Genomic DNA, 24417 nt, shown 5'->3' with positions numbered 1-24417 from the left:
AGGAACAGAGGCAACTTTTCAGATGTTAAGGAAGCAATGAAGGAAGGATCTCAGAACAAGAACTACCCAGCCAGCTTACTGCCAGTGCTTACAAAGGCAGGCAATTCATTTGCCAAGTTTAAAAAATTGTACTTGCAGTCCTTCTCTAAGGATCCAAAGGGTAAGGTCATAAAAGGCTGATTCAAGAAATAATCAGAGGGGAACCTGGAGTGGATGAGTGATTTTATATGTAAATAAAAGACTGGGCTTTGGTCTGACAGAGCTGAGCTATCTGACTGAGCTATGTGGTGATCTTCAGAGAGCTGTCTCCAACAGAACATAAGGCTGCCAGTTTCTACCCCACAATTTGACTTGGGTTGTTCTTTCTGCCACTCTCGAACACCCCTTCCCCAGGACCGCCATCTAAGCCACTGCTGTCCCTTGGCAGGCTCTTTCTCTGTTACCTCTTGCCCCTATGTGGTCGGTCTCCTCCTTAGGCTATCCTGGAAGAGACACTGCTGCTCCTCATTAGTCCTCCTGGGATGTGGTCGGGAGAGCTGCTGATTTGTTAAGGTGACACCCAACTACTATGCCTCAGGCTACGTGTACAAGCCCAGTACCAGGCTGCTCTTACTTCTGCACTACCTCAGGGGCCTATCAGAGCCTGGTTAATAACGAAACTTCCAACACTCCATGACAGGCTTCAAAGTGGCAGTTGACGAGGCTAGGCCTAGATCTGTTTCCAAGAACTGGGCAAGTCCAAGCAAGCCAGTTACTGGAAAAATCCCAGGCCTTGGGCAGCCAATCAGAAACTGCCAACACCACCAGAAGCTGACCCACCACCTGCCAGAGCCAAGTAAGGGCAATGGGTCAGCAGCAGTTTTCAGGCTCCCCCAGCAGCAGTTTCCAGTCCTTCCCTCTACCCCCAATAGTGGTTCTAGGATGTCTCTAGACAAATGGCGGTGAGGGTTCACTTTGGCGGTCTCCATCTTGGTAATGGAAGATGCCAAAATGCTGGACTGCTGCTGAATAAAACACTCTGCTTTTATATACTATTTGAGTCCAGGATACCACTCTTCCGTGAATCACAGACCCTTACACTATATGGAGGATCCCTTCCCCTTCTCTGACATTGTCTGGAGAGTTCAAAAACTCCATGTGCAGAATGTCTTGTAACCTTGGTCAAGAGTACAGGTATGCCTTCCTTTTTACTGTTAACAGCCCACTCAGCAAGCACCTGAGATTGCTGAATTGCTTCCCCATGCTAATGAGGCATTCTGGTACCCTAAGCCTTCAGCCAATGATCTTTGCCCATCCTCCATGCTTCTACCACCTAACGCCCAACCCCCAAAGTATAGAAGGCTTGAATCACCCACAGGTAAAGTTGACCTGCGTCTCTCCAGCTCTCCCGAGGTGTCTTCTTCCCCCTATGTACTCAAGGGGTTTCCGACCCATCCTTACCTGGCATCTCTACTCCCACTGCCCTCGTGGGCCATTGCTCTTGGGGGGCCAATATTTGCTGAAGATCCCCGAGGCCAGGGAGAGATGCAAATACCCACAAACCTTAATGCTTGAAGGACATTCTAGTACTGGATATGGAACATAGCACTCTCAGGCTGAATTAATCCCTCCCCCAGCATCCTGCTGTACTTTGACATCCATCCAGTCTTTACTCAGCCCTCAGAGACCTGTACCTGCTCCAACCTTAGGTCTTCTGTCTCTTCCTCTCTTTGCTCTGATACTTGGGCCTTCCCTCAAGCACACACTCTCTCCACTTCCAGCCCAGTGAGTTTATGGGACCCTAATCACAGCCCTCATGCCTCAGCAGACCTCACCTCGGTGTGAGTTTACACACTACTACTATCCTACTCCATTTTCCTCTAAGCAAACACACTGGTTTCAAACTGGAACTGTACACTTATTTCCCGCCCCTCTCCCAGCCTAGAAATGTACGCTGGTCATAGACAGGGCTATACCCAGCTGACCTCAACTGGCTAAACAGGGTGCCCACAGATATATCCTGAACAGGACTCCAGCTGGGAAGAAGTCTATTCTCCTCCCCTAAAGGCCATGAAAGTCCTGTGTCTCACTCACCCTGACACTGACATCTATGGTCACTGTGCACATGAAACTCCAGATTGCAGCACCTGGGCCACCAGACATTCCCTACTAGAAGTAAAGTGGGAATGAGAAAAGAGTGCCTCAAGAGGAGCTGTGTGGTACAGCCATGAATAAGTCCCTCCTATTGGAGTGTCCTGGGTCATTCACAAGTGAAGCTCATAAAATAAGAGCTTTCTGCTCATCTGGACCAGAAACGCTAAACGATGTCAACTGTGAGTCTGGAACTCTCTGACGGTTATGCTTATGCTACTGGTGGAGAACTCAGAATCCAGAACCAGGTGGACTACATCCAGGCCCAGCTCTCCTCCATTCATGAGCCCACAGCAATGGCCAAGATATAGCACCTGACCGAGCCATGGCCTCCAGGATTCCACCACTGAACGACAGTGGGGAAAACTAACTCAAAACATACACAGGACTGTCACAGAGAAAAGGGTCAACCGTGGTTGTCACCAGCACTTATGACCGCTGAAATACAAGCCCAAGGTGAACAAACAAGCAGTCGGCTATCAGGCGGTCTCCTGGGTGCTGCGGCTGACGCTGCAGACTGACACCCGAGGTCTCACCTGCTGCCTCTTCTCTCCTCATCACTCTCATATTCTGCCAGAACCAGATGCTCCTCCCCACACTCCAGCTGCCCCAGCTGCTCTGGTGCTGTGTCTGCAGCAAGCATCTCCCTGCTGAGGCGCAGGAGAGTCTCGGTCTCCTCTTCCTCCTGTCTCTGGGTGGGAACAAAGACACAAAGAGAAGTCTCGCACTGGAGCTCCAGCTCACTCTGTGACAGACCTGGGCCCAGCACTGCTGCCACCAAAAACAGAGCACCACATTCTCCTCAGAGGATGAACCCCACTGCCTGACTCAGATCCTCCACCACTTGAAAGCCCCAACCACTGTTTGAGGAGATGGTGGCCAATGGGAGCAAGAGTGGGGTCTGCCAATCGGGTGTCTCACGTCGGGCCCAGGCAGTGTGCAGCTGCCCACACCCCACAGCCCTCCACGTGCTCACCGAGCGCTTGGCAGCAAACCTGCGTCTTCCATCCTGGCAGACCTCCTGCAGCCGCTCCTCTCGCTTCCTCCTCCTCAGCTGCTCCTCCTAGAGGACAGGGACAGCAGAAAGAGACTCCTGCAGAAGTGCCACCCCAGGCCTTTCTCAGTAACAAATCTACTGAGGGAGCCCCTCACAGGGTGCTACCACCTCCATTCTCTCTGCCAATCTGGCCCCACTGCTCAGGTCAGTGGGGCCACATCCTCTCTTCCTCCAAGGCATACAGTAACCGCCATTCTTCAACTCTGTCCTTTCCCGGGCGAGTGAAAAATGGAAAAGGCTTGCATCATAAGGAGACAGCAATGACCTCAAGGTCAGCCAAGGACTGAGAGGCAACACCAAACGAAAAAAAATCCTAAGTCTTGTAATAAATTGAAAATAATCATTGAAGCCTGTTTCCTGATCACTCCCCTTCTCAGTCCCTCGGATCTCACCCTCAGCCTCTCCACCAGGTCCCTTTCTTCTTTCTTCTGCACAAATTCAGTGACCCAGTCAGGATCTCCAGCAGGTCTCAGGGTGTCAGAGGGTTCTTGGCAGGATGAGGAAGACAGGACTGAGTTCCTCCCACTACTTGTGGGGCCAGATGCAGGAGCGAGGAGACCAGCCTCTGCTTGCAATTTCTTCTGTTCAAAGTCCCGGAGCCAGGAGAGGGCCCCACAAATCAGACTTAAGGACTTTCCCTGCAGGAGGAAAACGACCTCACACCAGGCCAGAAGCAAAGCTTCCCAGATGATGCCCCATGTAATAAGGCCATCAAAGAAACCCTGGTTCTGAACACGATGATGTTCCAAGACCGTCTAGAATGGAAACGAATCAGTGGTCACCAGAGACAGGGAAGGGAGGAGTAAGCTTGGTTCCGAGAAGGGGAATTAGCTGCTCTTAGGCTGCATAGCTCCATGTCCCAAAAGAATTTAAGTGTTTTTTTCAACTTACAAAAATATCTAAATAATGACGGGAAAAATACAGTAACCTAAAGCATGGAATCCAAAATTCTTGCCAAGGCCACATGTGACTCCAAGCTTTAGGGCAACGAAAACCCAAACACGCATAGTCAGTCACACGAGTTCCTACTGTGGGCGATGTCTACTGTCCAAAACACTCTTCCTGCTTGAGGTAACACTGTTCCATAGTACCGTTCACGCTGACAGGCAACCCTATCCTGTGCTCCTAACCCCAGTGTCTGACTGACCATGAGGCCCTTAGGTGCGTCCTCATTCTTACAAGGACTGGCAGCGTTATAAAAAAGGGTCATTCAGATGCAGTCATACAGAAAACAAAAGCACCATAAAGAAACGCAGGAAGATGGCATCTACCAGAACAGGAGTGGGCCGGACAGCCTACTCACATAGCCTTCAGGAAGAGCCAAAACTATGAAAATCTTGACTCCAGACCTGAACCTCCAGAACTGTTAGTGCTGGATTTCTGCTGTGGATACAATCTGCAGTTCTCTATACCATGAAGACCAGAAGATGGACTACAGAGGAAACTGTGGAGTCCCCCAGGCTGCTGCCCCTAGGATCCATCTGGGTTCATGTGACTCTTTAGAGCTAACCCTCTCTCTACTTAACCTTCTGAGTTTGTTGCATTTAGGGGTGGCTGAAAGTCTCCAGAGCAGGGTTCTGAACTCACCTGTCCTGGAAGGTACCCTAAGAAAAACAACTTCTCACCTGCAATCCTGGACGAGACAGTGGCTCATCTCAGGAGCTCTGGGACTCTGACCTTCCTCCCAAAGCTTATTCCCATATATGTAAAAGCAAATATTTTTGTATATATGCAAAAATGGGACAGTGCACTGCCTGGTTCTATGCCAACTTGACACAAGCTGAGTTATCACAGAGAAAGGAGTCTCCCTTGAGGAAATGCCTCCATGAGACCCAGCTGTAAGGCACTTTCTCAATTAGTGATCAAGGGGGGAGGACCCCTTGTGGGTGGTGCCATCCCTGGGCTGGTGGTCTTTGGTTCTATGAGCAAGCCAGGGGAAGCAAGCCATGGCCTCTGCATCAGCTCCTGCCTCCTGTCCTGTGTGAGTCCCAGCCCCGACGTCCTTGGGTGAGTTGACATAGTACTCACTGTGCACAGTACCTCCTTGGGTGTGTTGACATAGTACTCACTGTGCACAGTACCTCCTTGGGTGTGTTGACGTAGTACTCCCTGTACACAGTACCTCCTTGGGTGAGTTCACATAGTACTCACTATGCACAGTACCCCCGTGGGTGAGTTCACATAGTACTCACTGTGCATAGTAACTCCTTGGGTGAGTTCAGATAGTACTCACTGTACACAGTACGTCCTTGGGTGAGTTCACGTAGTACTCCCTGTACACAGTACCTCCTTGGGTGAGTTGACATAGTACTCACTGTGCACAGTACCTCCTTGGGTGAGTTGACATAGTACTCCCTGTACACAGTACCTCCTTGGGGAAGTTCTTACAGTACTCACTGTGCACAGTAATACACCAAAGTTGGAGAAAGAAGCTGGGAACCTGAACCCACAGCCCTGTTCAGTTCCAACAATCCACCTCAGATACATCCCTCACTCAGTCTGGGTGAGGAAGGAAGACAGCCTCGGGGTTGGCTCCCAACAGCACTCAAGAGCCTGGGTCCTACACTCTGAAACAGTGCTGAACCTGGGGAAAAGCCAAAGCTTTCTCGATGTTCCTCAACATCAAAGCAACAGTGAGCCACAGAAATCACAAAGTCATTGGTGGTGTGGGTTACATTGCAATTTTAAAGTCTCGGTGCTTTAGCCTGTTCTCACCATGGGGCTGCATTTAGTGGTTGAACAGAGGAAGAGACCACTATGCAGAAAGAGAACCTGATGACTACTGTTCCTAGCTTCCTCTTGAGGAAGGCAATGTCTACACAGGTGAACTGTCACGGTGAGAAAGGCCACCTTCAACTTGTCGCACATCCCTCATCCCTCACACTCACCGTGCCAGTTGGACTCTCAAATATCCCAATCTTGCCAGCCTCCAAAACCTTGTAGAGTTCTGCCATGAAGTCTTTCTGGATAGGATAGGGGGGGAAGGGAAACGGAAAATGGATGCCACCCATCTCCTGGCTTTCTTCAGCCATTGCCCTAGAGGGAGGTAGGGAAGGAGGGAAGGAGGGAGGGAAGGAGGAAGGGAGGGAAGCAGGGAGGGAGAGAGGGAGAGAAGGAGAGAGGGAGAGAGAAAGAGAGATATTACTTTTCTCATGAGCCATGAAGAGGATTGAATCTGCTGAGTCCAAAGCACTTTTCTCACTAGTCACACAATTTCCCTTTGGGTTGTACATTTTCTGGCAAGCAGTCACCATGCTCTGTCCATCGCACACAAGTGATTATAGCAGAACCACACAACCCATAAAGTGATGCTGGTCAGATACTGGTTTTGTAGGCTCCAGCCCAGAAAGACCTTAGGATGAACCTCCTGTTCTGCTACTGGATGCCCTTCCAATAATTCCTCCTCAAAAGCAGAGGCCTTCCTTGCCAAGGTCAGAGCCCTTTGGATCAAGCTGCCTTGGATGTGGGAGTCCTCCAGCAATCTTCCCGAAGGCCTCTGTAATGGGCATCGCCTGCCCAAGCTGCTTCACCTGATCCTACGATGAAGGCCTATAAACCTATGGGAAATGGCACAGAATGACCAACAAGACCTGTTCAGAAGGCACTGATTCACATCCATACCTCCTCCATCAGACAGCTCACATCTGCTTTTCTTCATCCTAACCTCTATTTCCACACTAGCACCGCCATCTACTGGTTATTCTTTCTGACCTTGGGACACAAGGGCTTTCAGGGGCTCAATGGTAGAAAGTTTACCAGGAATTTGGAGCCTCCTTGGGATATGATCCCTGGCACCCTAACGGCACTAAAAGACAGCTGCTTGGTTCCAGACAGCAGACTGTAAGAATGCTTTTCACAGCCACTAATCTCTGACTGGACTGGCTTCCCAATACTAAGGCTGTGCACAGCATTCCCCTTCCCCTGTCAGGACAAGGGCTCTCAGCTCCATGAGTGTTTCATTCCTGTTTCCTCTTCTGAAACTCTTTTCCTCTACCACCTCTTTGCCATCTGGAGGAAACTCTCGTCCACACCTCTTTTCCTGGGAAGTAACTGGACAGGCCCATCTGTTCTAAGTCCAAATAGTAATAACCCTAAGACCCACTTTATCCTTAATAAAATTACTGACCAAAACAAAACAACAAAAGGCCACACAACAAACTAAGAAAACGCAGTAATGAAAACAGCCATGCAATTGGAAAACCATTAAAACACAAAGAGAAGGTAAAGAAAAGTAACCAACAGGACGTGAAGAGATGGCTGAGTAGTTAAGGGAACGTGCTGCCCTTCCAGAGGACCCAGGTTCAATTCCTAGCACCCACTTCTCAGCTCACAACTGTCTCTAACTCCAGTTCTAAAGGATCCAGACATACAGGGAGGCAAAATACCCATACACATAAAATAGTAAAAATAAAAGTAATTTTTAAAAGGTAAGCACAGATTGTGAGCATCTAACGCGTGTTAAGCACTCTACAGAGCCCCCAGCACCACCCCTTAATTTCACTTAACCTATCACTGATATCAGGACTCGACATGCTTCTGGACGCTAAAGGTACAGAACTTAAAGGACTGCTGACTGGGGGCAATGCTCACTGCTGGAGCCCTTGCCCAGCAGCAGCATGGAGCTTAATCTACAATTGAAAGGGGCTGGGTGTTAAGGAGTACCATAGTTACTTAAAGAACAAAAAGCAAGCATTGGACCCACGCTCTAAGAGCAGGCTATGGTCGAACTCACCTGGGTACAACAGAGAAGTAGCAGGACTAAAAAGGAGAGGTCCTAGAGTTATGCACACTAAGGTGAAGAATGTCACTGTCTGGGAAAACCAGGGACCCGGGCTGAGAGCAGAAGGGGAAACATGAGCACTGCAAGCTAGCCTGGATTTCAGGACAGGTTCCTGAATACAGGAACCATGCATTTATTATTTACTCCTACTTTTATGACACTTCCACCGCAAATGTGGAAGACTTCCACACATCTGATCGAACTTTCTGAACCTTAAAAAAAATGCGGGGGCAGGGGGCAGTGCAAAGGAGGAAGTAACAGTATGGGCTCTGTGAGAAACTGCCAAATTGGATCTCAAGTTAATCATAGTCAACCTGTAGGTCTTCACCTGACGTCCACTATACACAATAATGCCAGAAATCGCTTAATACAGCCTCCTTAAATTTTAGAACTCAACCTGCTACCACCACTGGGCTGCCCCTGACACGGGTTCTCTGCCATGCCGCCTCCGCCCCCAGGTACGACCTTAGGGCGCTCTCCGTTCACGCCGCTCCCCGGCAGCCTCTTTTTGCACCTCCGCTCAAGTCTGCCCTTCTCACCTCTCTGTCTTCGGTGTCAGCGCTTCACTCAGGCAGGGCCGAATTCGCTCTCATCCTCAGGGCGGACTCCCTGAGGCCCGCAAGTAAGCCCGGTAGCCGCCATAAAATTTGAAGCTTCACAGAAGGAGCATGCGCAAACAGAAAAGCCCGCCACTTGGCCACGCCCCCGTCACTGCGCCTGCGCACTCCAGCTCATCCGGGGCTTTGAGGTTCAAGTTGTTTTGGTTATGGCTCTGTGCTTGAACCTTGATCTAACTCTTCGTATTAGGATTTTACTATTACCATTTATCGGGGTTTTGTTTTCACAGAGATATCGAGCTTTTTAAAAAAACTTTTATTTACTTAATGTATGAGTGCTCTGCTACATATACATCTGCCTGCCCAAAGAGGGCATCAGATCTCCCTAAAGATGGTTGTGAGCCACAATGTGGTTGCTGGGAATTGAACTCAAGACTTCTGGAAGAGCAGCCAGTGCTCTTAAATCCTCTCACCAGCTCCCAAGTTATCGTTTTCTAAATAAACGTTTCTCAAAGAATGTTAAAAGTAAAAAAGAAAAAACTATTAAATATCAAATGTACACAAACCCTTAAGAGCTAAGAGGGTTGATATTCTTCATGCATATATTTGTTTCCTCCTTGCTGTAGATATTGGATCTGGTTCACAATAACGACAAAGATGTAGGTATTACACAGAGTCCTTTAGAAACTTCTCCTGCTGTGTAATGCAGAATAAAATATTTAACACACTCTGGGGAACAGGCAGTCCATTGAGACTTGGTTTTCTGTCACAGGTTACAAAAGCACGCACAGCACAGGAGGCAGAGCAATTAGTCATTATAAACGTCCCTGTTTACTGCACTAGGAACATTGGACATGACCTATTTTCAGAGGCTGTGCCTGAAAATTCTAACCACACCTTCAAGGTTGGTGCCCTTCGCCCGCTTTTGCCAAGAGGTGTAAGAATGATTAATTCTCTGTCCTTTAGTGTCCATTTCCTAGGGAGACGGGCAGTTGCAGGCTTTAGTCCTCAGTGGGATCTGAAAGCCACTGATTACCCTGATGGTTCTGTTGTCATCTCTCGGGATTCATGAAAGTCTCAGAACAGCCTGCAGTAGAAGAGAGGACAGGGTATGTGCAGGCTCCCACCCCCTTCACCCCAGGTCCTGGCTCTGTGGACTTGGTTACTGTTTCCCTTAAGTTTGATTGTATCAAGTTCCAACCCCAGAATATCCAGGATTCTTTGTTCTTTCTTCCCACAACAGAGTTTCTCTGTGTAAGCTTAGCAGTCCTGGAACTCCCTCAGTAGACCAGGCTGGACTCAACCTCAATGAGATCCTCCTACCTCTGCTTCCCAAGTGCTGGGATTAAAGGTGTGCACCGCCTGGTGAAAGTCCAGGATTTTAAGCAGTCCCAAGCCTCTTAGGTCCTCTTTTAAAAAGCATTGTCTTGTCCCAGCAGATATTCTAAAAATGAACCATCCTCTCCCTGGTGGTTAGTGGGTAGGTTAAGTGCTTTCCATGAGGCAGCCATGTGTTTATTCCAGTCAGGTAGGACTCCTCTTCCTGTTTTCTCACTCTTGCCACCTCTCTGGACTTTCATACTATCAAGAACACAACCCAGTTGGTTGAGGTGCTGATAACCCATGAAAACCTGGCAGCTTGGAACAGCAATGGGCTTGCCCAGTTTGGATTAGCAGGTCCCCCCCCCCCCCAGTGCTACAGCATGGCTGGAAGTCATCTGGAGGGCCCTGCTCTTCTCTGTGGTCTGCTGTAAGATAACCAAAGGGAAGAACTACTGATGACTTGATCGGCTAAGCAAGTGCTCTTTCCTGCTGGGGCTGAGGGCCCCATGGAACAGAGTAGTGGGCAGCCAAGATGTTCTCAGGATTCAGTTCTCTTGCCTGGCCTGGGCCTCAGCGGGAAAACACCCCTTTCAGGTGGCAGGTGCAGAAGTGTAGGGAAGAAGCCAGAGAGGCTGTAAGAGTGGTGGGTAACGGCTTATGCACTCTGAAGGCCTGAGCACCTTACATCCCTGGATCCTGTGTCCCACAAGTATGTGATAACAGCTGACATGAAAGAACGATGGTTTGCTACGTCAGACCCTTTCAAATACCTCTAGCATTTCAGAGAACAGGGGAGGGCTGGAGAGGAACCCAGTGGAACCAACCTCACAAGAATGGGACAGTCTAGTGACACTTGTACCTCTTCCTTTTGACTATCAGGGTGTCGAGCTCATGTACCTGCAGGGACTGGATCTTCCCCTTGGGATCTCATACCAGGAGGAAGACTGAGGCTCCCATGGTGGGCAGAGGGGAGCCTCTCTCCATACAGCTCTGACGTGTCATGATGGGCAGGACCACATTCTGACCTCTCACTGTTCACTTAAACCTGAACCTCATCTTAGGACTCCCAACGACGGACTTAGCAACCGTGGAGGGCCTAACTCAGTCTCCCTGTTCTCTTCCTAGTGGAGTCACATTGGGTACATCTCCCTTTTCTACTGTTCATTAGGGTTTGATTAACTGACCTGTTTCAGGGCTGAGCCCAGCCTGTTAACAACTCTGGTAACAAGCTGTGTCTCCCCCAGGCTGGAAGGCAAGGTCCTGCACTGACCTTACATTGTCCCCTGCCTCACAACAGAATTTGGGCAGAGTCTCCATCTACTTGATCTTCTCTATGACTTCATTCCTGGCCCAGGCGCGTGAACCCTGGCCTTGCGGCTAATGCAGGACACCAGCCATCCTCTGTGAAGTCCAGTCGCACCTTCCAGGTGAGACAGGAAATGTGATGACTCTGCCGCAGCTCAGGGCCCACACTGAGTCCATGGGGCAGGTAGCACGCATGGACCCTGGGTAGACAGAGGCTTAGTGGAGCCCTCATGGAACAGTACAAGGGCCTGCCTGCCCAGGCGCCCCACACCCACCGGCTGCTCCAGCTGCTCTCTCTTGCTGATGGACAGAGGGGCATTGACCAACTTCTCCTCCTCCGTGCCCAGCATGGTGTGCGTTTTCGTTACTGCACCAGCCAGAGAGTCCAGGAAAACATACTTCTTATACCTGTGGAGGGGGCTAGGGTCAGGAGGCTACCTCTGTCCCGGGGCCAGGGAGGCCCCTACCACCCCTCCTACTCATTGGGGAAGCACTTTGAGCATTGGAGATCCACTCTTAGGAACCCAATCAAGTCCTGAGAACTGTGCCAGGCTCAGGTCTCCAAAGCCACCCAAGCAAGGTCTCCCTCCCTCCCTCCCTCCCTCCCTCCTTCCCTCCTTCTCTCCCTCTCCCACTCCCTCCCTCCCTCGTTCCTTCCCTCCCTCCCTCCCTCCCTCTTCCTGCTAGCTATCTCCTGGCCATACAGGTTTTCTGTGGTGTTGAAGAGCAGCAGGGAACTGATGGAGCTAATGTTGCTGGGAAGACCCCCAAGTCCCTCCTCAGCCTCATCCTCAGGCTCCGACTTGGTGCTCACACACACGGGAAAGTATTTCAGCTTCTCCTGGGGCAGGATCAGAGTGGATGGAGGTTCAGCGCTATGCTTGACCCAGCATCATCCTAACCGTAATCCTTATGGAGACCGAAATCCGTGGTCAGCCTCCCCTCCCCACCTCCCAGCAGCCATGGCCTCCAGGTGAGTGACATGCAGGTGGCATTCAGACCTGCAGAGCCCGCTCATCCAGTGGGCGGTGCTTGCTCTGGATCCTGTACCGGGGTCTTCTCTGCAGACCAGGGTCCAGGGCTCCAGTAAAGACGGAGTTATACTCCTGCAGGTGCTCCGGGGCTGGGTACTTGGCACTGGAAAAGACCTGTGGGTACAGGGACAACTCTGGGGCCTGAAATATTCAAGGCAGCCTGGTGATCTTACAGACAGGCAGGAAAAGTGGGGTGGCCGTGGGCAGGGAGAAAGTGAGGTGTGGCTGAACAGTAGGGACATAGGAAGACCAGTGTGCCAGCCACAGGACACAGAAGCCATGGCCTACCTTGATGGCCTTCTTACTGCCCTTGATCTTCTCTATCTTAGCCTGGGCCAAGGAGACCCTCTCCCCAATGGCCTGCAGCTGGCGTCGGCTCAGCTCTACTCGCTGGGAGATCCTACAAAAGGGGAAATGTCGACATTGAGGACAGCTTCAGGTTCTGTGGCCTCTGTGCCCCTGTGCCAGTGGCACGCCTGAGCCTTGCCAAGTCGTGCCACAGGTGCTCAACACAGGATAACCTGCCTCTCGGCTACTCTTAGTGCTGCTCACCTGACTGCCGTCTGCCCACATTATTCAGCCTAAGGAAGTCAGTGACATGAGCTCTCGACAGACAGACAGACAGACAGACGGACAGCCAGCGTGACTCTAGCTTGGTGCCCACATATGTCATCTGAAAAAAACATGATTCCTGCATCCAGGGGTTTACAGCCTCAGGCAGGCAGACAGTTGTAGGAGCCACTGGCAGTTGGCGATGTTTGTATCTACACCCATCCCTGTTGGTCACATAGTGTTAACAGACTTCTGGTCTTTGCATAGAAGACAAGTGTGCAACAAGGTCAGGTAGCCAGGCAGACCTGTGACCTCGCCTATATTTAGTCCCAGACAGCTAAGGAATTGCCCTATGCATTGTGGATCGCTCACAGAATAAATATGAAGGCCTAATGCTGGCTCACAAGACTTACACAGCCCCACCACTAACCTGTCCCACGCTCTCCTAAGTGTGGGACGGCAGTAACAGTACCTGACATACCCTGATACCCCAAACCCAGTGTTGCCTCTGGGGTGAATGGAATGCCGTGTGACACTCACAGGACCAAAGCCTTCCCTTTGTTAAGGCCTTTCCTCACTGGAGCTTCCCTGACTGAAAGCCTGTCCAGGACACTTCCTAGGCCTGGCCTGCTTCTTTCCCACAACTCCTGGTGTATCTTGTGCACACTAAAGGCCAGGCCTTCCTTATTCCTGACCATGCTCTGGTCTTGCACACAACCTGGCACAGACACATCCCCAGGTGCTCACACTGTACCCATGTGGTTCCCACTTGACATGTATGAGCTTCACGGACACTTCCCCACACCTCTGCCCCACAGCAGGTTTTTATCGTTGAGATGCTGACTCTGACCATGTTTAATACAGTGTCAGACTCTCAGTGCTCTCTCATCTCCCCATCCGCTGGGTCTACAGAGTGAGTTCTGGGACAGGCTTTGGGTAGGAGGAGGCTGAAGCGGATTTGAGGGTTAAATGGAGTCTGGCTGAAGACAGTGATCACAAACACAGGCAATCCCATTTACCCCAGTCTGGATGCTCTTGGAAAACACAGGCTCCTGGAGAAAGAGGAGCAAGCCCCAGGAAGGAGTAAAGGCCCTGGCATAAACTCAGAAGATGGGAGACTTGAGACTACAAAAGGACTGTTAGTCAGCTTGAAGAGGACCTGGGTTCCATTCCCAGCCCCTTGTAGCGGCTTACAACCATCCTCAACTCCAGGTAAGAAGGGTTAAAGTTAATAATCTAACACGCTCTTCCGGTCTCCTCAGGTACCAGGGGTGCACACAGCCCAACACATTTAAAAAAAAAAAAACTTAAAAACAAACGGAGAGACCTTACTTGGAGTGGGAGGAAATGTAACACTTAACACTAGGTGTGGACAACCAGGCAGGAGACAAGGCTCACCTCAGGTCACCTATGCTCAAAGACAGGACCTGGGTACTAACACACCCGGCCTGGGAAGGATCTGAGACCAGCATCCATTGTATCTTTAAAGGGCACTCACTGAGGATACACTGTTGCCCAAGGCTGCTCTACACAAGTGCTGAGAGTCATCCTACATCCCCTCTGCTACAGCTTGGCTGCCTCCCTTCTGGGACCCATGGGAAAGGCCTGCAGTGCAGCCACCTGAAGTAGAATAAGGAAAAGGTCTCAGCTGGGCAGGGGTGCTGCACATCGTTAATCCCAGTGCTCGGGAGGGAGAGACAGGCAGACTTCTCTGAGTTCCAAGCCAGCTGGGTCTACAGAGTGAGTTCTGGGACAGCCAAGGACACAGAGAAACCCTGTCTTAAAAAACAAAAAAAAAAACAAAAAAAACCACAAGTTTACAGCACTGGCTGTTCTTCCAGAGGTCCTGAGCTCAATTCCCGGCACCCACATGTTGCTTACAACCATCTGTAACTAGTCCCAAGGAATCCGATGCTCTCTTCTGGTGTAAGCACACATTAATAAATGTAAAAACAAAATTGTTTTTAAATGTAGGGCCTCATTTAAGAGGTGGAACCTAGTAAGAGGAGGCTGAGCCATCAGAGGTCTGCCCTTTAAGGGAATAGGAGAATCCCCGCCTCTTCCTGCTTCTTGACTTGCTGGACCCCAAGACTTCAGGAACCTCCTACGCCTTGCCCTGCCAACAAGATGCACTGGGCAGTATGGCCGGTGACCAGACTGAAACCCTCCAATTCTGAGCCACAGAAACCTGTTCTCCTTAAGTTGATTGTCTTGGGTATTTGTCACAATGAGAGGAAACCGACAAACACAAATCCGACCCCATGTAAGAGTGTGAAGGCCCTGCTCAACCCCAGCTTCTCTGTGGTAGTCACACCTGACTCCTTCCAGGCCCTTCCCACCTTAGGCTCCCACTCACTCTTTCTTTGGGGACGTTATTCCTCCCACCCCATCTGTTTGCCTCTCAGGCTTTACCGTAGGACGTTACCTCTCACACATCCCTTCCTCCATCCCTCTACATTGAACAGGACTCCGGCTCTAAGTCTACAGAACCTAAGCCCCGACCCAGCGATGTGTATAGCAGTCAGGTGACAACCTCAGGGAATGAATCCTCTCTTTTACCTCGTGGGTCCCAAGGATGAAACCCTTATCGTCAGGCTTGGCAGGAAATGCCTTAACCCACTTAATCTTTGGCTTTCTTTTTCTGCCTAAGAAATGGGCAGATGGCCAGACATGATGACACCGCACCTCTAGTGCCACGGCGATCGGAAGCTTAAGGTCACTCTCCAATACACAGCAAGTTCAAGGTCTGACTGCGTCAGTGATACCCTATTTCTGCCCCCACCACCAAAGAGGAGGAATGATAACACTGGCTCCTCCCAGAACGTCTCAAGGGTTAAAATCATTAACACTAGAGACACCGCCGGACCCTGAAGGAAACAGACCGGATAAACAGTTCTCTGCACCCAAATCCCGTGGGAGGGAGAGCTAAACCTTCAGAGAGGCAGACAAGCCTGGGAAACCAGAAGAGACTGATCTCTGTACATACATCTCGGACGCCAGAGGAAAACACCAAAGACCATCTGGAACCCTGGTGCACTGAAGCTCCCGGAAGAGGCGGCACAGGTATTCCTGGTTGCTGCCGCCGCAGAGAGCCCGTGGGCAGCACCGCACGAGCGAACTTGAGCCTCGGGACCACAGGTAAGACCAACTTTTCTGCTGCAAGAAAGCTGCCTGGTGAACTCAAGACACAGGCCCACAGGAACAGCTGAAGACCTGTAGAGAGGAAAAACTACACGCCCGAAAGCAGAACACTCTGTTCCCATAACTGGCTGAAAGAAAACAGGAAAACAGGTCTACAGCACTCCTGACACACAGGCTTATAGGACAGTCTAGCCACTGTCAGAAATAGCAGAACAAAGTAACACTAGAGACAATCTGATGGCGAGAGGCAAGCGCAGGAACCCAAGCAACAGAAACCAAGACTACTTGGCATCATCGGAGCCCAATTCTCCCACCAAAACAAACATGGAATATCCAAACACACCAGAAAAGCAAGATCTAGTTTCAAAATCATATTTGATCATGATGCTGGAGGACTTCAAGAAAGACGTGAAGAACTCCCTTAGAGAACAAGTAGAAGCCTACAGAGAGGAATCGCAAAAATCCCTGAAAGAATTCCAGGAAAACACAATCAAACAGTTGAAGGAATTAAAAATGGAAATAGAAGCAATCAAGAAAGAACACATGGAAACAACCCTGGATATAGAAAACCAAAAGAAGAGACAAGGAGCTGTAGATACAAGCTTCACCAACAGAATACAAGAGATGGAAGAGAGAATATCAGGAGCAGAAGATTCCATAGAAATCATTGACTCAACTGTCAAAGATAATGTAAAGCAGAAAAAGCTACTGGTCCAAAACATACAGGAAATCCAGGACTCAATGAGAAGATCAAACCTAAGGATAATAGGTATAGAAGAGAGTGAAGACTCCCAGCTCAAAGGACCAGTAAATATCTTCAACAAAATCATAGAAGAAAACTTCCCTAATCTAAAAAAAGAGATACCCATAGGCATACAAGAAGCCTACAGAACTCCAAATAGATTGGACCAGAAAAGAAACACCTCCCGTCACATAATAGTCAAAACACCAAACGCACAAAATAAAGAAAGAATATTAAAAGCAGTAAGGGAAAAAGGTCAAGTAACATATAAAGGCAGACCTATCAGAATCACACCAGACTTCTCGCCAGAAACTATGAAGGCCAGAAGATCCTGGACTGATGTCATACAGACCCTAAGAGAACACAAATGCCAGCCCAGGTTACTGTATCCTGCAAAACTCTCAATTAACATAGATGGAGAAACCAAGATATTCCATGACAAAACCAAATTTACACAATATCTTTCTACAAATCCAGCACTACAAAGGATAATAAATGGTAAAGCCCAACATAAGGAGGCAAGCTATACCCTAGAAGAAGCAAGAAACTAATCGTCTTGGCAACAAAACAAAGAGAATGAAAGCACACAAACATAACCTCACATCCAAATATGAATATAATGGGAAGCAATAATCACTATTCCTTAATATCTCTCAACATCAATGGCCTCAACTCCCCAATAAAAAGACATAGATTAACAAACTGGATACGCAACGAGGACCCTGCATTCTGCTGCCTACAGGAAACACACCTCAGAGACAAAGACAGACATTACCTCAGAGTGAAAGGCTGGAAAACAATTCTCCAAGCAAATGGTCAGAAGAAGCAAGCTGGAGTAGCCATTCTAATATCAAATAAAATCAATTTTCAATTAAAAGTCATCAAAAAAGATAAGGAAGGACACTTCATATTCATCAAAGGAAAAATCCACCAAGATGAACTCTCAATCCTAAATATCTATGCCCCAAATACAAGGGCACCTACATACATAAAAGAAACCTTACTAAAGCTCAAAACACACATTGCACCTCACACAATAATAGTGGGAGATTTCAACACCCCACTCTCATCAATGGACAGATCATGGAAACAGAAATTGAACAGAGATGTAGACAGACTAAGAGAAGTCATGAGCCAAATGGACTTAACGGATATTTATAGAACATTCTATCCTAAAGCAAAAGGATATACCTTCTTCTCAGCTCCTCATGGTACTTTCTCCAAAATTGACCATATAATTGGTCAAAAAACGGGCCTCAACAGGTACAGAAAGATAGAAATAATCCCATGCGTGCTATCGGACCACCACGGCCTAAAACTGGTCTTCAATAACAATCAAGGAAGAATGCCCACATATACTTGGAAATTGAACAATGCTCTACTCAATGATAACCTGGTCAAGGAAGAAATAAAGAAAGAAATTAAAAACTTTTTAGAATTTAATGAAAATGAAGGTACAACATACCCAAACTTATGGGACACAATGAAAGCTGTGCTAAGAGGAAAACTCATAGCGCTGAGTGCCTGCAGAAAGAAACAGGAAAGAGCATATGTCAGCAGCTTGACAGCACACCTAAAAGCTCTAGAACAAAAAGAAGCACATACACCCAGGAGGAGTAGAAGGCAGGAAATAATCAAACTCAGAGCTGAAATCAACCAAGTAGAAACAAAAAGGACCATAGAAAGAATCAACAGAGCCAAAAGTTGGTTCTTTGAGAAAATCAACAAGATAGATAAACCCTTAGCCAGACTAACGAGAGGACACAGAGAGTGCGTCCAAATTAACAAAATCAGAAATGAAAAGGGAGACATAACAACAGATTCAGAGGAAATTCAAAAAATCATCAGATCTTACTATAAAAACCTATATTCAACAAAACTTGAAAATCTTCAGGAAATGGATAATTTCCTAGACAGATACCAGGTACCGAAGTTAAATCAGGAACAGATAAACCAGTTAAACAACCCCATAACTCCTAAGGAAATAGAAGCAGTCATTAAAGGTCTCCCAACCAAAAAGAGCCCAGGTCCAGACGGGTTTAGTGCAGAATTCTACCAAACCTTCATAGAAGACCTCATACCAATATTATCCAAACTATTCCACAAAATTGAAACAGATGGATCACTACCGAATACCTTCTACGATGCCACAATTACTCTTATACCTAAACCACACAAAGACACAACAAAGAAAGAGAACTTCAGACCAATTTCCCTTATGAATATCGATGCAAAAATACTCAACAAAATTCTGGCAAACCGAATCCAAAAGCACATCAAAACAATCATCCACCATGACCAAGTAGGCTTCATCCCAGGCATGCAGGGATGGTTTAATATACGGAAAACCATCAACGTGATCCATTATATAAACAAACTGAAAGAACAAAACCACATGATCATTTCATTAGACGCTGAGAAAGCATTTGACAAAATTCAACACCCCTTCATGATAAAAGTCCTGGAAAGAATAGGAATTCAAGGCCCATACCTGAACATAGTAAAAGCCATATACAGCAAACCAGTTGCTAACATTAAACTAAATGGAGAGAAACTCGAAGCAATCCCACTAAAATCAGGGACTAGACAAGGCTGCCCACTCTCTCCCTACTTATTCAATATAGTTCTTGAAGTTCTAGCCAGAGCAATCAGACAACAAAAGGAGGTCAAGGGGATACAGATCGGAAAAGAAGAAGTCAAAATATCACTGTTTGCAGATGATATGATAGTGTATTTAAGTGATCCCAAAAGTTCCACCAGAGAACTACTAAAGCTGATAAACAACTTCAGCAAAGTGGCTGGGTATAAAATTAACTCAAATAAATCAGTAGCCTTCCTCTACACAAAAGAGAAACAAGCCGAGAAAGAAATTAGGGAAACGACACCCTTCATAATAGACCCAAATAATATAAAGTACCTCGGTGTGACTTTAACCAAGCAAGTAAAAGATCTGTACAATAAGAACTACAAGACACTGAAGAAGGAAATTGAAGAAGACCTCAGAAGATGGAAAGATCTCCCATGCTCATGGATTGGCAGGATTAATATAGTAAAAATGGCCATTTTACCAAAAGCGATCTACAGATTCAATGCAATCCCCATCAAAATACCAATCCAATTCTTCAAAGAGTTAGACAGAACAATTTGCAAATTCATCTGGAATAACAAAAAACCCAGGATAGCTAAAGCTATCCTCAACAATAAAAGGACTTCAGGGGGAATCACTATCCCTGAACTCAAGCAGTATTACAGAGCAATAGTGATAAAAACTGCATGGTATTGGTACAGAGACAGACAGATAGACCAATGGAATAGAATTGAAGACCCAGAAATGAACCCACACACCTATGGTCACTTGATTTTTGACAAAGGAGCCAAAACCATCCAATGGAAGAAAGATAGCATTTTCAGCAAATGGTGCTGGTTCAACTGGAGGTCAACATGTAGAAGAATGCAGATTGATCCATGCTTATCACCCTGTACAAAGCTTAAGTCCAAGTGGATCAAGGACCTCCACATCAAACCAGATACACTCAAACTAATAGAAGAAAAACTAGGGAAGCATCTGGAACACATGGGCACTGGAAAAAATTTCCTAAACAAAACACCAATGGCTTACGCTCTAAGATCAAGAATCGACAAATGGGATCTCATAAAACTACAAAGCTTCTGTAAGGCAAAGGACACGGTGGTTAGGACAAAACGGCAACCAACAGATTGGGAAAAGATCTTTACCAATCCTACAACAGATAGAGGCCTTATATCCAAAATATACAAAGAACTCAAGAAGTTAGACCGCAGGGAGACAAATAACCCTATTAAAAAATGGGGTTCAGAGCTAAACAAAGAATTCACAGCTGAGGAATGCCGAATGGCTGAGAAACACCTAAAGAAATGTTCAACATCTTTAGTCATAAGGGAAATGCAAATCAAAACAACCCTGAGATTTCACCTCACACCAGTGAGAATGGCTAAGATCAAAAACTCAGGGGACAACAGATGCTGGCGAGGATGTGGAGAAAGAGGAACACTCCTCCATTGTTGGTGGGATTGCAAACTGGTACAACCATTCTGGAAATCAGTCTGGAGAATCCTCAGAAAATTGGACATTGAACTGCCTGAGGATCTAGCTATACCTCTCTTGGGCATATACCCAAAAGATGCCCCAACATATAAAAAAGACACGTGCTCCACTATGTTCATTGCAGCCTTATTTATAATAGCCAGAAGCTGGAAAGAACCCAGATGCCCTTCAACAGAGGAATGGATACAGAAAATGTGGTACATCTACACAATGGAATATTACTCAGCTATCAAAAACAACGACTTTATGAAATTCGTAGGCAAATGGTTGGAACTGGAAAACATCATCCTGAGTGAGCTAACCCAATCACAGAAAGACATACATGGTATGCACTCATTGATAAGTGGCTATTAGCCCAAATGCTTGAATTACCCTAGATGCCTAGAGCAAATGAAACTCAAGACGGATGATCAAAATGTGAATGCTTCACTCCTTCTTTAAAAGGGGAACAAGAATACCCTTGGCAGGGAAGAGAGAGGCAAAGATTAAAACAGAGACTGAAGGAACACCCATTCAGAGTCTGCCCCACATGTGGCCCATACATATATAGCCACCCAATTAGACAAGATGGATGAAGCAAAGAAGTGCAGACCGACAGGAGCCGGATGTAGATCGCTCCTAAGAGACACAGCCAGAATACAGCAAATACAGAGGCGAATGCCAGCAGCAAACCACTGAACTGAGAATAGGACCCCCGTTGAAGGAATCAGAGAAAGAACTGGAAGAGCTTGAAGGGGCTCGAGACTCCATATGTACAACAATGCCAAGCAACCAGAGCTTCCAGGGACTAAGCCACTACCTAAATTCTATACATGGACTGACCCTGGACTCTGACCTCATAGGTAGCAATGCATATCCTAGTAAGAGCACCAGTGGAAGGGGAAGCCCTGGGTCCTGCTAAGACTGAACCCCCAGTGAACTAGACTGGTGGGGGGAGGGCGGCAATGGGGGGAGGGTTGGGAGGGGAACACCCATAAGGAAGGGGAGGGGGGAGGGGGATGTTTGCCCGGATACCGGGAAAGGGAATAACACTTGAAATGTATATAAGAAATACTCAAGTTAATTTGAAAAAAAAATATATATATATAGAAAAAAAAGCATTAACACTGCTAGGTCAGTGGTGGGTAATGCTATATAAAGATGTTTGTAGAGGTAGGTTAACTACTCACTAAACTAGTTAAATTCACCTTGGCACATCGTCACGTTTTAACCTACAAAGGACCACAGGCACAAAGGTATATGATGCGTAACATCGCAATAGAGCAGACATCCTCCCCTCCCCTAAAGATGCAGTAGCTATGGCAACATTGCCACAATGCAGGGTATTAGTCCTGGGTTTGAGGAGATGCTGAAAAAATAACTCTGTTTGGCCAGTAGCATAGCACAGCACTTACAGTTACGCACCATGTACTAAGGCAATGGTAAAATGAGATTTGCTGGCTTGTCTTCACTGTGGTGTAACCGCTATGGTTCTCTTACAGCATATTGCCTCTGCTTACAGACGTCAGCTGCTACCTCGTCGTGCAGCAGCGGTTCCACGCCTTGAGAACGTCGGGAGACACTGCCGTGGAGGACTAGAGCATCTGCATCTGTGGAGCACACTGTCTCGGCCCACAGGGACAAAGCCATCTAGTGATCCACTCCTCAGCACACAGAAGGCACAGCGGCTCTTAGGCCTGTCCACCCAGCCAGCGATATGCTCTAGCTGAACAGCGACACTCTCGGATCTACAGCTAGACCTGAGCACAGGGCCTGTGCCCCCGGCCCTGAGTCAGTGAAGGACGAGATCTGGTGGTGGATCTTCCACCACAGGCCCAAGGGAATCCTAAAGGGCTACACTACAGTGAGGAGGTGGTGAGCTCTCAGGCACTTATAGCCCTGAGAACTGGTTGGGTCACTAAAGAGCTTGTTTGCAGAAGGTACACAGGGCTGCGGAGAATGGCCCTCAGAAAAGGGGTGCTCCTGCACTGGGTCCCACCTGCTGAAGATGTCTCCGGAGATGTTCTGTAAGTACTGCAGGGCGTCTGCCACTTGCTGGATTGCCTCCTCTCGACGCAGGTCTGGCTGGATGAGGGGCACCGCATAAACCTGGCCTGCCAAGGAGTGCTGGGTCTTCACCGCCGTCATGGTGCCTGCGGGAAGGAACCAAGACATCAAGAACACAGCCTCACATCCAACCCCTCCATCTACCAGCCACACACAAGGTGGCCGTGTCAACGCCTGGGATCCCGGGAGGCAGAAGCAAGGACTGTCCATTGTTTAAGGCCATCTTCTGATACAGACAGCTCAAGACCAGCCCGGGCTATGTGAGACACTGCCTACGTGGTAAATGGAGAGAACCCGCTCCCAAAATTGTCCTCTGACCTTCATATGTTTGACAACACATGTGGACCTGCACAACATACACATGTTGTACACACACACACACACACACACACACACACACACAAATTAAATAGTTTTATAGAAAGTCTCGATACTATTTTAGGCAAGACATATCCTAGAATGAACTCCAGCATAAGAAGTCAAAATTAACAGTGACGTTGTTTTATCATTCATCCACCACGTAGCTGTCTTTATTCAACTTAGTAAAATATGCTATCTCACCACTACTAACACTAATTAGTATTTGTAACTATTATTTTCACTAGCTAATAATTACATACCTTAGAGTAAGTCTGCCAGCCTGCCTCATCTCAACTAGGACCTTCCTTCTCTCAGTGTCAGTGAATTTAATCAGTGCCCCCAATTTTAATTTAGGAAGTTTGAGCAAACAACATTTTCAACTGTAAAATACTTACCTTTACTGAAGACTGGCTATGAATCAACGATCTAATTCACAAGTGTTACCTGTCAGTACGTTCTGTCATTTTCATACACAAAAATGCAAACCATTTTAAGAGCTCACTCTTTTTTTTTTTTGTCCTAATTGACAGACATCTTCTCTTGCTTGATACCCTGCCCTATGCTGACTCAGCGGGTCCTGATGTGATTGATGCCCTGTGCTGACTCAGCGGGTCCTGATGGGATGCCCTGTGCTGACTCAGCAGGTCCTGATGGGATGCCCTGTGCTGACTCAGCGGGTCCTGATGTGATTGATGCCCTGTGCTGACTCAGCGGGTCCTGATGGGATGCCCTGTGCTGACTCAGCGGGTCCTGATGAGATTGATGCCCTGTGCTGACTCAGCGGGTCCTGATGGGATTGATGCCCTGTGCTGACTCAGCAGGTCCTGATGGGATGCTCTGTGCTGACTCAGCGGGTCCTGATGCGATTGATGCCCTATGCTGACTCAGCGGGTCCTGATGGGATGCCCTGTGCTGACTCAGCGGGTCCTGATGTGATTGATGCCCTGTGCTGACTCAGCGGGTCCTGATGGGATTGATGCCCTGTGCTGACTCAGCGGGTCCTGATGGGATTGATGCCCTGTGCTGACTCAGCGGGTCCTGATGTGATTGATGCCCTGTGCTGACTCAGCGGGTCCTGATGAGAAGAGCCCCAGCTTCACTCAGCATCATTGCAACTGCTCATGTTCACATTTGTCCACGACGGGTGCAGAGTACCTGGAAGAGAATGGAGGACAAGAGACACGAAGAAGGACGCCAAGACAAGAGTCTGATCAAGGTGACAATTTTATTTTTTTCCCAAGGCTGAATTTATACCATAACATGACTAACAGAGGGAGTGGGGGAGTGCGAAACATTTATGCGGGCC

General features: G+C 47.9%; 2 protein-coding genes across 4 annotated transcripts in view; both read right to left on the bottom strand.

The window, feature by feature from the left end:
* The window catches only part of Ddx11 (DEAD/H-box helicase 11), a 29232-nt gene extending 20604 nt beyond the window's left edge, over positions 1-8628 (bottom strand). For 2 of the 3 annotated variants that reach the window (XM_087566572.1, XM_087566573.1), the window contains exons 1-5: positions 8507-8624; positions 6076-6223; positions 3580-3825; positions 3107-3193; positions 2667-2821 (exon numbers count right to left, since the gene is read on the bottom strand). In XM_087566572.1, the coding sequence (XP_087422698.1) occupies positions 2667-2821; positions 3107-3193; positions 3580-3825; positions 6076-6219 (632 nt within the window). In that variant the 5' untranslated portion in view covers positions 6220-6223; positions 8507-8624. 3 annotated transcript variants of the gene reach the window in all.
* A 193-nt stretch (positions 8629-8821) lies between these two features.
* On the bottom strand, positions 8822-24266 carry LOC148003886 (WASH complex subunit 1-like). Its single transcript, XM_087569056.1, has 6 exons — positions 22684-24266; positions 12475-12586; positions 12154-12300; positions 11857-11993; positions 11428-11560; positions 8822-9611 (listed from the first exon to the last, which is right to left on the bottom strand). The coding sequence occupies exons 1-6, from the start codon at positions 22959-22961 to the stop codon at positions 9591-9593; spliced, it is 828 nt and encodes a 275-aa protein (XP_087425182.1). The 5' UTR covers positions 22962-24266; the 3' UTR covers positions 8822-9590.
* Positions 24267-24417: the final 151 nt, after the last annotated feature.

This window comes from Rattus norvegicus, chromosome 9 (genome assembly GCF_021556685.1).
Source record: "Rattus norvegicus strain SHRSP/BbbUtx chromosome 9, alternate assembly SHRSP_T2T, whole genome shotgun sequence".
NCBI lineage: Eukaryota > Metazoa > Chordata > Mammalia > Rodentia > Muridae > Rattus > Rattus norvegicus.
This window is presented reverse-complemented; position numbering and strand designations above follow the sequence as displayed.